General features: G+C 40.5%; 1 protein-coding gene across 12 annotated transcripts in view; it reads right to left on the bottom strand.

Moving 5' to 3' along the window:
• PHACTR1 (phosphatase and actin regulator 1) overlaps positions 1 to 17,214 on the bottom strand; it is a 540,649-nt gene that overhangs the window by 278,673 nt on the left and 244,762 nt on the right. For 7 of the 12 annotated variants that reach the window (XM_067752006.1, XM_067752007.1, XM_067752013.1 and 4 more), the window contains one exon: positions 6,216 to 6,251. The exons of the other annotated variants lie outside the window; for them this stretch is intronic. In XM_067752006.1, the coding sequence (XP_067608107.1) occupies positions 6,216 to 6,251 (36 nt within the window). The remainder of the gene's footprint in view (positions 1 to 6,215; positions 6,252 to 17,214) is intronic. 12 annotated transcript variants of the gene reach the window in all.

Raw genomic sequence — 17,214 nt, 5'->3', positions numbered from 1 at the left:
GGTTGTTATGAATAAAGAGCAGCTTTTGAGTTTATGTTCAAGGTCAAAATACGGAAGATTACATTTATTCCGAGACTCCTTTCAAACATAGGTTTCTAGGGTGGGTGTGGGGTAGGCAGAATAATGCCCCCCCCCAATGATATTCACATCCTAGTCCCCTAACCTGTGAATATGTTACTTTACACGGTAGAAGGGACTTTGCAGTTGTGATTAAATTAGGGCTCTTAAGATGAAGAGATTATCCTGGATTATCCAGATGCTCCAATGTAATCACAAGGGTACTTATAAGAGGGAAGTGAGAAGGTCAAGTCAGAGAGGAAGGAGATGCGATGACAGAAGCAGAAGTTGCAGTGATCCCATTGCAAAGGAAGAACCAGGATCCGAGGAACGCTGGTCTCCAGAGGCTGGAAAAGGCAAGGACATGGATTCTCCCCAAGAACCTCTAGAAGGAACCAACTCTGCCTTTATCCCGTTGAGACTGATTTTGGTCTTCTGATCTCCAGAACTGGAAAGCATAAATTTGTGTTTCTTTAAGCCACTAAATTTGTGGTAATTTTTTACATGAGCAACAGGAAACTAATACAAGGGGTATGTGAAAGAATTAATGCTGAACAATCTACCAAGGGGCTCCTTCAACCCATGCCGTGCACTCTAATTTGCCCAATCTCAGGGCAGCAGGGTGGAGCAGAAAAAGCAAAGCCTTAGATCAATCAGACATCCTCTGAGTTCCAATCCTGGCTCTGCCCCTTACTGTCTGTGTGCTTTGGGGCTGGTTATTTCACCTCCTTGAGCCTTAACTATCTCATAGGTAGAGCAGTGGTTGTCTGCATTTCAGATCCAGTAGAATTACATCTCTATGGCAACAGCAATAAATCATCCAGCTAGAATAAAGGTACCAGTAGGTTGTCGTGAGGTTTAAATGAGATGATGTGTATAAGGGGTCTCTGCAGTGTTTATTTTACAGCAGATGCTCCACAGAGGCCAGGTCTCTTTACTTCACCTCAACCTCGCACAGCAGAGGTTGATCCCACAGGGAGCTTTCTAAAATGCAGGTGTATGAATCTCATCATCAATACCTTCCTGCCTCAACTGGGAGAACATCAAAACTTCTTATCAGGGTTTATAAGATGCCTTTCGATTTTTAATGGCATTATTGAGACATAATTTACATACCATAAAATTCACCCACTTTGTGTACAATTCAATGAATTTCAGTATATTTACAGAGTTGTACAACCATCATCACAATCTAATTTTTGAACACTTCCAACAGTCTAAAAAGAAAACAAGTGCCCATTTACCATCACTCCTTATTCTCACCCTAGCCCTACACAACCACAATCTCTATTCCCTCAGGTGGATTCCAAATGCAGTTCACCCTTGCCTCAAGAAGAAACTTTCACTATTTAAGCAAATAGACACTCATAAGCTTACTGGCCATCACTTCAAAATTCTATATCAGTTTTTCTCAAAACTGAAAAACAGGGTCTTTTTTCAGTATCCCTGAAGGGACCTGGGTTTTATTGGTTAGAACTTCCAGTATTACAGGGAACTGAAATTTAAAGGGTACACTTTCAAATCATGATTTTTCAAGAATGTACAAATTTAAATGCTCCCCTTCTCACTTCTCCTCCCCAGCCCCACTCCAAAACTCTGGTCTCAGTGGTGAGAAGGCCCACTGTTCTAGAGATGAATATACATGGACCCAAAGTCCCCGGGGACCCATCAGCTCCCTAGTGCATGGAAGGTGGTTCCCATCCCCTTTCCCCTTCCCTCCATACCACATAGGTGTCTTCAGTAATCTGAGGGCCAGATCCTTTCCATTTTGCTTACCCCAGGCTTCTAGGTGGTCTGTTGTACTGTTGCTGGGGGGGCCTGGCTTTTGTCACCATGGGAACGGGTTCCCTGGGGATAAGTTTGGGCAGGAAATTTCTAACCGGGGCAGTAGGGGATGTCATAAGCCACAGGGTGGCCAAGCCTGCATCTGTGAGAGAATCTGAAGTCTAAGTACTGACAAGAACACAGGTAAAGTATGATGTCCAAAGAGGTCAAGAGATGAGTTTCAGGCCCTGGAATACCAGGCGCACCAGGCTAGCATTGAGAGAAGATGAAATCAGAGAAGAAACAAGTGAAAGTGAGACAGGCTGGTACCCTTTGCTGCAGTGCTTGCACCTGGATAAACAACTCCTCCAGCAATAAAATACAAAGAAACTATAAGGGACTACAAATAGCTGTGCGCATGCAGCAGTTGGGGCAAATTATAAACAACAAGATACAAAAAGACTAAGAACTCAACTGCCACTTCTGAAGAGCCCGGAGCAAAAGCAGGTAAGGAACCAGCTCGCCCCGTCCAGCTCCCTGAGTACGCAAGCCAGGGAACCTGTTACTTGTTCCCTCCTGATCACTTTCTGTTGACTGAGGAGGCCAAAGAACCCTGCTTGGTAACAAAAGGGATCCCAAAATATTGCCTTCAGCACTAGCTGGTTTGTGCTGCTCGCTCTGGTACGTGAATGCATTAAGTTAACTGCAAGGGCCAGGGCAGAGCACACGGGCTCAAAATAGTGGATGGACTGCACTGAAGAAGAAATATCTCTTCCCGACTGTCCCAGCCATGTCCATTCTATTACCGATCATTCTACCGATCATCTCTATACAGTTTCAATTCACGGAGATATGGTTTAGAAGACAACTTTTGCAATGATGGTTGTTTTTGTCATTCTTAGATTCATGCCCATGAACTACCCATAGCATAAAATGGGAAACATTTATATGGCATCCAAAATCTTAATGCTTTACCACCTGTCATCATAATACAACTGGCCAAAAAATGGGATGGGAGAAGAATGGCTTTGGGGAGGATTAATTCAACTTCTAAAATATGCTGGGCACTTAGGTCCTCTTCTTTTGGATTTAATATTTAAATAACTTGATACAGTTATTAGACAACTTGGGTCTGTAAACATCTACCAGGATAAATAAGGGTACATCCTTTTCTACCTTGCCATAGTTTGGATTTTCTTTTTTTTAATCAGAAATGAGGAGTGAACTTAAGAAGTAACTGCACCTGGGACTCCCCTGGTGGCACAGTCGTTAAGAATCTACCTGCCAATGCAGGGGACACGGGTTTGAGCTCTGGTCTGGGAAGATCCCACATGTCACAGAGCAACTAAGCCGGTACACCACAACTACTGAGCCTGCACTCTAGAGCCCACGAGCCACAACTACTGAGTCTGTGTGCCACAACTACTGAAGCTGGCACTCCTAGAGCCTGTGCTCTGCAACAAGAGAAGCCACCGCAATGAGAAGCCCGCACACTGCAACAAAGAGTAGTCCCTGCCTGCCGCGACTAGAGAAAGGCCACACGCAGCAACGAAGACCCAACACAGCCAAAAATAAATAAATTTATTTTAAAAAAAAAGTAGTAACTGCCCCTGTTGGCCAATTATTGTGAGAAAGAGAAGTTCAGCTTCAACCAGGCTACAACTGAAATAATTGTATTTGGCAGCCGGTCCCTCATGTTTAAGTGTACAATATTTAATTACCCAACCACAGATAGCACCTTCAGATACTTATGGGTGCGCTTGGTAAGTGAGTCATCCAATAAGGTCCACTGGGGTGCAGTTATAACCAGAATCCGATGTTCCACAGAAGTAATATTATGTTTATTTTATGCTGGAGACAAGTGGATTGTAACATCTGCTCTTGATGTTTTTAAAGCAAATTTTTGACTTGATTTTTTTTTGTGTAGGGTTCTGAGTTCTCAAATATATGTCTAAGTACTCAAGCATATACACATTTTTTTGTTGAGTATCAAAATGTTGGTTGTACCCCCTAGTTGTATCTGTAGCTCACTTATGAGAGTAAATAGGGAGACCCTCCATAGAGGAGAGAATACAAGACCAGTTGCTAAATTTTCATAGCTGAATGTCAACTCTGCAGTCAGCACATCAGGAATCTAAAGCATCTGGCTCTTTCTTTTATCAGCAACATAGAAATAGGCACTCAGGCTCTTATTAGAAAAGTCAAGTATGAATGCCCTGCAATCTAATACTCACCAAAGACTCAGGTGAGACACCTGACTTTGAGAGAGGCAGCCTAGAAAAACGAACTCTGCTTTTCCAGGTCAGAGCATCTCAATGCTGGCTGCACACTAGGATCACCTGGGGTGCTTTAAAAATACTTACGCCAGAGTCTTACCCTGAACACTTGATTTAGAATGTTTTAAGGGTTTCCTGGGGTCGGGAACCACTATTCTAGAACCTTGCTTCTCCAAGTGTGGCTCAGGGACCAGCAGCATTAGCATCTCCGGGGAGACTGTTAGAAATGAAGTGCTTTTGAGCCCCACTCCAGGCCGGCTGAATCAGCATCTGCTATTAAAAAGGTTCTCAGGTGATTATAATGCATTTGCAAGTTCGAGAATCACTTTTTAAAAGAAGGTTCTAGGAGCTCTTCATATTGTCAGCTCATGACAAAGCAGCCCGTCAGCAGATCTCTCTGGTGAAATGCCTTAACTGAGCCCCAGCTTCATGATGTGCCTGAAGATCAGTATAGTCCATTGGTGTCAACTATACAACTCTCACCAAAGACATTTTCCCCATGATACGCCCAATATTCCTTAATCAAGAACCCATGCAATGAAAGTCCTCTTACACTTTAATGACAGAAAAAGCTCATGTCACCACATGCATTTAGTTCCTACTTACATATAATTTTAAAGCCTGTAGAGAATCTAATTCACAAAAATCTCTGAAAATTGTAGGTGTTCTATATAAATGGGCTTGGCGGTACTCTTATTTCATAAACTAAATCTCTGTGGAGGCCACAGAGTTACACAATCATTCCAATAATTATGTAAACTACTTCATTTCTTTGGCCATCAATAACAGTCCACAGGAATTTCGAGAGGTGGCATCATTGTTAAGTCATTAAAACACGTCCCCAAGTAACCATTAGTGGATGCACCTGGAGTGCTCTCCACTTGCTTTAATACCCATCTCCCTGCCACTCAACTGCAAGTCAGCGGTGAGAAGTGGGAACAGTATAGACGAATGGTTCTTCAAGTAGGGCTCCAGGACTAGCAACATCACATGGGAACTTGTTAGAAGTACAAGTTGTCAGGTCACACCCAGACCTACTGAATCAGAAACTCTAGGGGTGGAATTCAGCAGTATATATTTTAACAAGACCCTAAGTGATTCCGATGGATGTGTGATTTGAAAACCACTGGGAGCATTCAGTGTGAGGGGAGCTCACAGAATTTTCATTTCTAACAATTTCCCAGGTGAAGCTGATCAGTAAACTACAAAACCACTGTTGAAGAGCATTGAGAGGGAAAACAGAATAAACATTATTCAAAGCCATTTTAGGAGACTTTTTAAAAATTCTAAGAATTTTAGTTTATTTTTCAAAAACTCAAAAATAGGCCGTCTTGGGTTCAGTGTCCTGTGAGGAGCTTCAGCGCATGTTCTGAGCTGAGGTGTTGGCTCAGCCGTTTCACAAGGGACTCTGGTCTGAAGGGCTGGGGCAAGGCCTCTGCATGGGGCCCGCTATGAGCAACAGAAACAGACTAAGCACAAAGCGAAAAAAGTTGGAAGGGCTAGGCCTGAAGTGAGATTACCAGATTTATGTACTTTCCAGATGAAATGTGGATTCTCTAGCAACAGGAGCCGTGTGGCTGACAGCGTCTTGGTGCTCCAGCCGGGTGTCAAGCCTGAGCCTCTGGGGTGGGAGAGCCGAGTTCAGGACAGTGGACCACCAGAGCCCTCCCAGCCCCATGTATTATCAATTGGCAAGAACTCTCCCAGAGATCTCCGTCTCAACCCTAAGACCCAGCTCCACTCAATGACCAGCAAGCTCCAGTGCTGGACACCCCATGCCAAACAACTAGCGAGACAGGAAAATATACTCACCCATTAGCAGAGAGGCTGCCTAAAATCATACTAAGTTCACAGACACCCCAAAGCACACCACCAAATGCAGTCCTGCCCACCAGAAAGACAAGATCCAGCCTCATCCACCAGACCACAGGCACCAGTCCCTTTAACCAGGAAGCCTATACAACCCACAGAACCAACCATAGCCACTGGGGACAGACACCAAAAACAATGCAAACTACAAACCTGCAGCCTGTGAAAAGGAGACCCCAAACACAGTTAAGTTAAGCACAACAAGACAGAGAAACACACAACAGATGAAGCAGCAAGGTAAAAACTCACCAGACCAACCAAATGAAGAGGAAATAGGCAGTTTACCTGAAAAAGAATTCAGAATAATGATAGTAAATATACAAAATCTTGGAAATAGAATGGAGAAAATACAAGAAACATTTAACAAGGACCTAGAAGAACTAAAGAGCAAACAAACTATGATGAACAGCACAATAAATAAAATTAAAAATTCTCTAGAAGGAATCAATAGCAGAATAACTGAGGCAGAAGAACGGATAAGTGACCTGGAAGATAAAATAGTGGAAATAACTACCACAGAGCAGAATAAAGAAAAATTGATGAAAAGAACTGAGGACAGTCTCAGAGACCTCTGGGACAACACTAAACGCACCAACATTCATATTATAGGGGTCCCAGAAGAAGAAGAGAAAAAGAAAGGTACTGAGAAAATATTCGAAGAGATTATAGTTGAAAACTTCCCTAATATGGGAAAGGAAATAGTCAATCAAGTCCAGGAAGTGCAGAAGGGAGTGGCAGGACATATTTGAAGTGACGAAAGGGAAAAACCTACAACCAAAATTACTCTGCTCAGCAAGGATCTCATTCAGATACAACAAACATATTAAAACCTTTACAGACAAGCAAAAGCTAAGAGAATTCAGCACCACCAAATCAGCTTCACAACAAATGCTGAAGGAACTTCTCTAGGCAGGAAACACAAGAAAAGGAAAACACCTACAATAACAAACCCAAATAATTAAGAAAATGGTAATAGGAACATACATATCAATAATTATCTTAAGTGTAAATGGATTAAATGCTCCAACCAAAAGACAGAGACTGGCTGAATGGATTCAAAAACAAGACCCATATATATGCTGTCTACAAGAGACCCACTTCAGACCTCGAGACACATACAGACTGAAAGCAAGGGGATGGAAAAAGACATTCCATGCAAATGGAAATCAAAAAAAGCTGGAGTAGCAACTCTCATATCAGACAAAATAGACTTTAATATAAAGACTAATACAAGAGACAAAGAAGGACACTACATAATGATCAAGGGATCAACCCAAGAAGAAGATATAACAACTTTAAATATTTATGCACCCAACATAGGAGCACCCCAATACATAAGGCAAATGCTAACAGCCATAAAAGGGGAAATCAACAGTAACACAATCATAGTAGGGGACGTTAACACCTCACTTGCACCAATGGACAGATCATCCAAAATGAAAATAAATAAGGAAACACAAGCTTTAAATGAAACATTAAACAAGATGGACTTAATTGATATTTACAGGACATTCCATCCCAAAACAACAGAAGACACTTTCTTCTCAAGTGCTCATGGAACATTCTCCAGGATACACCATATCTTGGGTCACAAATCAAGCCTTGGTAAATTTAAGAAAATTGAAATAGTACCAAGTATCTTTTCCGACCACAATGCTAAGAGACTAGATATCAATTACAGGGGATAAAAAAGAACCAAAAAATACAAACACATGGAGGCTAAACAATATGCTACTAAATAATCAAGACATCACTGAAGAAATCAAAGAGGAAATAAAAAAATACCTAGAAACAAGTGAGAATGAAAACACGACGACCCAAAACCTATGGGATGCAGCAAAAGCAGTTCTAAGAGGGAAGTTTATTGCAATACAATCCTACCTCAAGAAACAAGAAAAATCTCAAATAAACAACCTAAACTTACACCTAAAGCAATTAGAGAAAGAAGAACAAAAAAACGCTGAAGTTAGCAGAAGGAAAGAAATCATAAAGATCAGATCAGAAATAAATGAAAAAGAAATAAAGGAAACGATCTCAAAGATCAATAAAAATAAACGCTAGTTCTTTGAGAAGATAAACAAAATTGATAAACTATTAGCCAGACTCATCAAGAAAAAAAGGGAGAAGACTCCAATCAACAGAATTAGAAATGAAAAAGAAGTAACAACTGACACTGCAGAAATACAAAGTAACATGAAAGATTACTACAAGCTACTATATGCCAATAAAATGGACAACCTGGAAGAAATGGAAAAATTCTTAGAAATGCACAACCTTCCAAGACTGAACCAGGAAGAAATAGAAAATATGAACAGACCAATCACCAGCACTAAAATTGAAACTGTGATTAAAATCTTCCAACAAACAAAAGCCCAGGACCAGATGGCTTCACAGGTTAATTTATTCAAACATTTAGAGAAGAGCTAACACCTATCCTTCTCAAACTCTTCCAAAATATAGCAGAGGGAGAAACAATCCCGAACTCATTCTACGAGGCCACCATCACCCTGATACCAAAACCAGACAACGATGTCAAAAGAAAAGAAAACTACAGGCTAATATCACTGATGAACATACATGCAAAAATCGTCAACAAAATACTAGCAAACAGAATCCAACAGCACATTAAAAGGATCATACACCATGATCAAGTGGGGTTTATCCCAGAAATGCAAGGATTCTTCAATATACACAAATCAATCAATGTGATACACCATATTAACAAATTGAAGGATTAAAACAAATGATAATTTCAATAGATGCGCAAAAAGCTTTCAACAAAATTCAACACCAATTTATGATTAAAAACTCTCCAGAAAGTAGGCATAGAGGAAACTTACCTCAACATAACAAAGGCCATATATGACAAACCCACAGCCAACATCGTCGTCAATGGTGAAAAACTGAAACCATTGCCACTAATATCAGGAACAGGACAAGGTTGCCCACCCTCACTGCTATTATTCAACATAGTTTTGGAAGTTTTAGCCATAGCAATCAGAAAAGTAAAAGAAATAAAAGGAATCCAAGTCGGAAAAGAAGAAGTAAAACTGTCACTGTTTACAGATGACATGTTACTATACATAGGGAATCCTAAAGATGCTACCAGAAAACTACTAGAGCTAATCAACGAATTTGGTAAAGTAGCAGAATACAAAATTAATGCACAGAAATCTCTTGCATCCCTATACACTAATGATGAAAAATCTGAAAGAGAAATTAAGGAAACACTCCCATTTACCACTGCAACTAAAAGAATAAAATACCTAGGAATAAACCCACCTAAGGAGACAAAAGACCTGTATGCAGAAAACTATATGATACTGATGAAAGAAATTAAAGATGATACAAACAGATGCAGAGATATACCATGTTCTTGGATTGGAAGAATCAACATTGTGAAAATGACTATATTATCCAAAGCAATCTATAGATTCAATGCAATCTCTATCAAACTACCAATGGCATTTTTCACAGAACTAGAACAAAAATTTTCACAATTTGTATGTTAACACAAAAGACCCCGAATAGCCAAAGCAATCTTGAGAAAGAAAAACGGAGCTGGAGGAATCAGGCTCCCTGACTTCAGACTATACTACAAAGCTACAGCCATCAAGACAGTATGGTACTGGCAGAAAAACAGAAATACAGATCAATGGAGTACGATAGAAAGCCCAGAGATAAACCCACACACATATGGTCACCTTATCTTTGATAAAGGAGGCAAGAATATACAATGGAGAAAAGACAGCCTCTTCAATAAGTGGTGCTGAGAAAACTGGACAGCTACATGTAAAGGAATGAAATTAGAACACTCCCTAACACCATACACAAAAATAAACTCAAAATGGATTAAAGACCTAAATGTAAGGCCAGACACTATCAAACTCTTAGAGGAAAACATAGGCAGAACACTCTATGACATAAATCACAGCAAGATCCTTTTTGACCCACCTCCTAGAGAAATGGAAATAAAAACAAAAATAAACAAATGGGACCTAATGAGCCTTAAATGCTTTTGCACAGCAAAGGAAACCATAAACAAGACAAAAAGACAACCCTCAGAATGGGAGAAAATATTTGCAAACGAAGCAAGTGACAAAGAATTAATCTCCAAAATATACAAGCAGCTCATGCAATTCAATATCAAAAAGCAAACAACCCAATCCAAAAATGGGCAGAAGACCTAAGTAGACATTTCTCCAAAGAAGATATACAGATTGCCAACAAACACATGAAAGGATGCTCAACATCACTAATCATTAGAGAAATGCAAATCAAAATTACAGTGAGGTTATCACCTCACACCAGTCAGAATGGCCATCATCAAAAAATCTACAAACAATAAATGCTGGAGAGGGTGTGGAGAAAAGGAAACCTCTTGTGCTGTTAGTGGGAACGTAAATTGATACAGCCACTATGGAGAACAGTATGGAGGTTCCTTAAAAAACTAAAAATAAAACTACCACATGATGCAGCAATCCCATTACTGGGCATATACCCTGAGAAAACCAAAATTCAAAAAGAGTCATGTAGCACAGTGTTCATTGCAGCTCTATTTACAATAGCCAGGACGTGGAAGCAACCTAAGTGCCCATTGACAGATGAATGGATGAAGAAGTAGTGGCACGTATATACAATGGAATATTACTCAGCCATAAAAAGAATGAAACTGAGTTATTTGTAGTGAGGTGGATGGACCTAGAGTCTGCCATACAGAGTGAAGTAAGTCAGAAAGAGAAAAATACCATATGCTAACACATATATATGGAATTTAAAAAAACGGTTCTGAAGAACCTAGGGGCAGGACAGGAATAAAGACACAGACATAGAGAATGGAGTTGAGGACACGGGGAGGGAAATGGGTAAGCTGGGATGAAGTGAGAGAGTGGCACTGACATATATACACTACCAAATATAAAATAGGTAGTTAGTGGGAAGTAGCTGCATAGCACAGAGAGATCAGCTCTGTGCTTTGTGACCACCTAGAGGGGTGGGATAGGGAGGGTGGGAGGGAGACGCAAGAAGGAAGGGATATATGTATATGTATAGCTGATTCACTTTGTTATACAGCAGAAACTAACACAACACTGTAAAGCAATTATATTCCAATAAAGATGTTAAAAAAATAAAGTCTAGAGAAAGAATGCTTGGTTTTAGGTAAAGTTTCGGGAGAATGAGAAAAAAGTGGGTAATCCCTTACAAACGCGTATTTTCAATAAAGGCCTTCCCCCTCAACTAGTAAACCCAGGCTTGTACAGTACATATATATGTACATAATGTTGATAATCACCAATTTATTATTAAATGTCTTCTGGATGATTGATACTGTATGGTGAACTTCCCAGGGAAAGAAAAGGAAAAGTAGAATAAAAAGAAAGAGAAGCAAAAAAAACCCCAAAAAAACCCAAAAAGGAAAAAACTCGAAAATAAAGAGAAAAAATTTTTGTCCTATTCGTTCAGACAATGGCTCCTTCGAAGCCGCTGTTTTCTAAGAAATTCTACCTCAGGTTTGTAAGGGCTCAGATACTAACATTATAATTTCAGTAGAGAAGTTATCTCCTGAATAATCATTTAGCAAATGGAATGTGGTGAAAGGAATATGAAATTCCATAAAAGATAATGAGTTTGAGTGGAAATCATGGAAGCCAGCAGCCACCTTCCCCTCAGGTTATCCTCCCTGAAGGATTTCTGTAATTCTAGTGCGTGGAGCACAGATTCCCCAAAACCAATATGAAGTCTGCTCTGTCAGATTTGGAAATCGCAGCGCCCAGGGCTCTGCCCCTACTACCAACTCCAGAACCTCTGCTCAGGCATCTGTTGGCTCTTGGCAAAACAGGGCTTCCTGTTCTCAAGATACTGTTTAAAATGGCTCATAAAAGGTTTTTTGGACATAACCAGTCCTTGCAAAGCAATATTTTGATGATTAAACTGTAAATAAATCAGAAACATATGGAGCTAATTTCCCTTGGGTTTGGCAAAAACACACTTTGGACTGTTTTCCGTCCAGAATATTTGAAGGATGGTTTCAAGTGTTTGTCGAATCAAACATGGCTTCATTTTCCCTAGTTCCCTTTCAGGCCGTGGCAGTTTAAGAACAAGACAAAGATTCCTTAAGGTTCCTTTGTCTTCGCCTTTGTTCCTAAATTACCAGATCTCTATACAAATGCAGAATTTGTTCACCTAAGAGTCACAGTTGACTATCTAGTACAGTTGCCAGCAGCATTGCAACTCTCTCTCTTTTGGTTTCAGAATAGTTCAAGAGATTTCTTTTTAATTTACAAAGGAAGGGTTTCAGACTTGGGTTATTTCAAAGAATAGAAACTCCCTTGTAGGTGAACTCTTTCCCACGTACCTACAGAGATCCAAGCTATCTGTTCTCAAAATGTCTGGCCTTTGAGCTCTTTGGGCAGAAGCATTTTTGATGGAGTTCACAGTTCTGGAGGGCACTTTCCCTGTGGCCAGAAAGAATGCTCACCTTCTGGACATCTTGGGGGGGGCATTTAGAAAGAAAGAAGGAACTCAAGATTCCGACAGGAGTCTTTTTTTTTTTCCTATTACATACTGTTTAAAAGTTTTTTAATATAATAAACAGCTCTGGCATTTCTTAAACGAAACACCCTCTGTTTTTGGATACTATTATATCTCCAGGCACAGTACTACTAGGAGTCCTGTGGAAATAACCCTTAATACCTAAGTGTTGAGGGAATGTTTAATTTCTTAGTGTCTCAAGGACATAGGCAAATAAGTCTCGATGATACAGATTTGGGAAACAATGAGAGACTTTATATCTTTACAAAAGTTCAAAGGTAACTGATATCCAAGAGGAAACACAAAACAAGGATCATGTTATTTTATGCCAGGTTTTCCAAATCTAATACACAAATAGCATAATCATGTTTCCTCTGTTAATGAGAACATCTGTAAATAAACCATAACATTATTAATGTGAATTGTAAGAATGATTATGAGAACAATTCTTCTTTTTTAAATTGAAGTATAATTGACTTATTATATTAGCTTCACGTGTACAACATAGTGATTCAATATTTTAATACATTGCAAAATAATCACCACGATAAGTATAGTTACCATCTGTCACCATGCAATGTTATTACAATATTATTGACTATAGTCCCCAGGACTCATTTATTTTGTAACCGGAAGTTTGTACCTTTTATTCTCCCTCACCTATTTCACTCATCGCCCCATGGCAACCACCAGTTTTGCTCTCTGTATCTATGAGTCTGTTTCTGTTTTGTTATGTTTATTTGTTTTTTTAGACTCCATATATGAGTGAAATCATAGGATATTTGTCTTTGTCTGTCTGCCTTATTTCACTCGGCATAATACCCTCTAGATCTATCCATCTTGTTACAGATGGCAACATTTAATTCTTCTTTATGGCTGAGTAATATTCAGAGAATAATTTTTCTTAAGTAACATGTATTACGTTCTAGGAATCCTTGAAACGTTCAAACTTTTTAAATTAGACAGCACAATATAACATAAAGTGTCCCATTTCTGAAGCTACCAAGTAAGTTTACCCCTCTGCAACATAAAAAGACAAAAAAGAATAAAAGCTAAAAGCTAGGAGAGAAGAACAACATTCTTGTGGGAGAGAAGAATTTGAACAAAAACATGAAAGTAGGAAAATATGCAGTGTAAAGACAGAATATTGGAAAAAATAACATTAAAAAGAAGAAACTAGAGAACAAGATACGGTATTATTAACATTAATGCTTCTCTTCCTCTAAGATCTCAAATTCCAAAACTTCTCTTTGGTATTACAACCTCCAGGGTCACTCTGCCTGGGTTTGAATCCTGTTCTGTTGTTTATAAGCAGGGTGTCCTTGAGCAAGTCACTTTACTTCTTTGAGCCTCACTCTTTTCATCTGTAAAATGGGCATAATAGTTCCTGAGATCATTTAGCTAGAGCCACTTAACAATACCTGGAGTACAGTGAGTGCTCAAAAATTAAAACTGGCATTTCTGTTCTCAAGCCCCAGCCCTTAATCCCAGTTGAACCTGCTGTTTACCCTTCCTGCAACCATCCACCCTCAGGCTCTCCTGATTCCAATAGGTTATCACCTCCACCTGACTTCAGACTCCTCTCAAACCTCTTCCTGCTCTTTGCCCTCCATGTGCAATCAGTGGCCAAGTCCTGTTGATTCTACTTCCTAAACCATTTGTAATTCACCTCCTCCCCTCCATTCTTCATTGCTACACCTGGTCCAGGCCTTTGTTAAGTTATTACAAATCTATATCATCACAATATGACATTCGAATCTGACAGACTGGGTTTGTGCCTGTTGTGTGGCCTCAGGCAAGGTCCTTATCCCTCCCTCCCGACCCCAGTTTATATCTCTGGGGAGAGGGTGTTACCATTGTCTTATTTATTTATTTTTAATTTATTTTTGGCTGCATTGGGACTTTGTTGTTGCGCGTGGGCTTTCTCTAGTTGCAGCGAGCGGGGGCTACTCTCCATTGCAGTGTGCAGGCTTCTCATTGCGGTGGCTTCTCTTGTTGCAGAGAACAGGCTCTAGGCACGCGAGCTTCAGTAGTTGTGGCTCTCAGGCTCTAGAGCGCAGGCTCAGTAGTTGTGGTGCACGGGCCCAATTGCTCTGCAGCATGTGGGATCTTCCCGGACCAGGGCTCGAACCTGTGTCCCCTGCTTTGGCAGGTGGGTTCTTAACCACTGCACCACCAGGGAAGCCCAACCAGAGTCTTCTTGATATTCAAAGTAGCCTTGTTCTATGAAGTCACTGTGAAAACGGAATTAGTGAACACTGAACCATTGTTCCTAGGAGAAATATAGGGTTAGGTTCCTGGGAGCCTCTGGTCACAGTGTTTTCATCAACTGATCAATGTATTGTGTCTTATGTGTGGTTCTGTTTAAAGACACCTTGTTTAGTATATATTGTTGATCCATTAACCTTGAACTCATGGCCGACGGCACTATGACATGTCTGAACAGGCATATCTAACACACGTATTGTCTCCCTAAAGCACATCACAGCCTTCTTGCATGGAGGGACACTAGACAGCACTTCAGCACTACACATGGGGACCATTTTAAACAGAGAGATCACCAACAAGAAGCAAAAAAAAAGTGAAAAGCATGAGACTAAATAGACCACAAAAATGACACTTGTTTACAGTATGAGCTGAAACAAAAAGGCAGAGTATCACCTTCTTTAACTTCACTGGGAATGTACATGTGGGGCAACTCTGCACACGTCCATGGATGACTGAGAATGTACCAAGAGTATTGATTTTGGGGTCACAAATAAATTTTAGCGAATAAGCCAGATTTGCAAATACAGAATCTGTGCAGAATGAGAACTGACTGTATTTGTACCTGTCTTGAGGTTTGCTGTGCAGATTAAAGGCAATAATCTAAAGAAAAGGCTCAGCAGCTACTAGGCACTCAACAAGTGAGACCTATTTATGATCATTATCATTACTGTTAACCTTTACCATGTTCTCCACCACCACAGCTGCGATGTAACCGCAGGGTGCACTCACCATCTCTCTCCATTCACCCCGCCCTGCATCTAGTTTCAAGCTCCGACCCTGCCATTCTCTGCTGGATATTCAGGTTTTTTCCAATGTTTCTACAACTGGTTGTTTTCTTCACCCTCTCCTCCAAAAGAACTGACCTGGCCTCCTGGCCTCACGTGCAATCCAGGTGTGCCTTCTTCTACAATTTTGCTTCCCGCTTATTACTCCCTCTCCTCTCTTGGAAATGTCCTCTGCCCCCTCACCCTTCACGCTGAAATATACCTATTCAGCCCTCAAGACTCTTGTTAGAAACATTTCTAAAAGCTTTTCTAGCTGGAATTAATATTTCCCTCTTTTCAACCTCAATAACCATTTTTTTCTGTTCTCGTGAAGTTGTCATTTTCTATACTTTGTTAAAACTTGTATGGACATGTTTTATTTCTCTAGATAGATGTGGGTAGATCTGATTCATCTTACCTTGCAAAACTCTTGGCATAACACCCTGTCCTTAGCTGCAGTAGATAGTAAGTGCTTACTGATTAAATATAATAACAGCAACAACAACAAAAACTCCAAGGTAGGGCTTCCCTGGTGGCGCAGTGGTTGAGAGTCCGCCTGCCGATGCAAGGGATACGGGTTCGTGCCCCGGTCCGGGAAGATCCCACATGTCGTGTGAGCGGCTGGGCCTGTGAGCCATTGGCCGCTGAGCCTGCGCGTCCGGAGCCTGTGCTCCGCAGCAGGAGAGGCCACAACAGTGAGAGGCCTGCGTACCGAAAAAAAAAATTAAAAAAAAACAAACTCCAAGGTAGTTATGTTTTATTTTGTGCTTTACCAAACACATTTTTGTTTGAGAAAGTCTACATATGAACAAACCAACTTAAATAAGAGTTCCTAATCTATGTTATTGGTTTACATGAAAGCCAAAGGGAACCAATACTGGTTTTCTTAAAATCTGATGGTTTGTTCCTGAGTCTGCATTCTTATCCTTTTTAGCCTTTAGGTCCTTTTTCTGGCAAGTCATGAACCTTAAAATCAGGGCTAAATAATACAGGCACTGATATATTCTGAATTACATCATAGTTCCTTTCAACAGTTCCTTTCTAATAACCCAAACGAGAGTACTTGACACTTAGAGAGCACATTGCATCCAAATAGTTTGAAAGTTGGGCAGACTGATTTGGTGCACTAACCCGTGACTTCCCCTGCCTCTGGAATGGATCCTGGTGAAAGAGGAAAGCTACTAGTAATGGAGTGAGTTCTTGTTTGTGCTGAAATGGTACTGGGAAGGATCAGGAGGTATGATCATGATGCTTGGGGAACTGATTCTTTCCTCTTGGGCATTGGAAGCACACCTTATTTTTAAGGAAAAAGGACACAATGGGGTTTTTACAAGTTACTAAATATGTGCTTCTTTGTTCCTCCCAGTATAATTTTTCACCACCATCAGTTGTTTAAAAAGGAAAATCAAGGTACGTGTCTTGCTTGCACGATGTCCTCATGTGTCCTGTGTGGCTCTAGCCGCCACACTGCTAATAGGGAGCTACAATGTGCCCCACCAGAGGACGCAAGTGGTCCAACCAAAGGGGCAGCTGCGAGTGGGGAGGGGGAGAGGAAGGGAGGGGCACACCCACCCTTATCCGTGTACACCTGCGAATCACCTGCTCCTCCCCTGACATCACTTTCTCCTTCATGCCTTTTCACGCCTGTGAATTTAGAATAGACATCAGCTTCCCTCACTTCCCAT

This window comes from Pseudorca crassidens, chromosome 10 (assembly GCF_039906515.1).
Source record: "Pseudorca crassidens isolate mPseCra1 chromosome 10, mPseCra1.hap1, whole genome shotgun sequence".
NCBI lineage: Eukaryota > Metazoa > Chordata > Mammalia > Artiodactyla > Delphinidae > Pseudorca > Pseudorca crassidens.
This window is presented reverse-complemented; position numbering and strand designations above follow the sequence as displayed.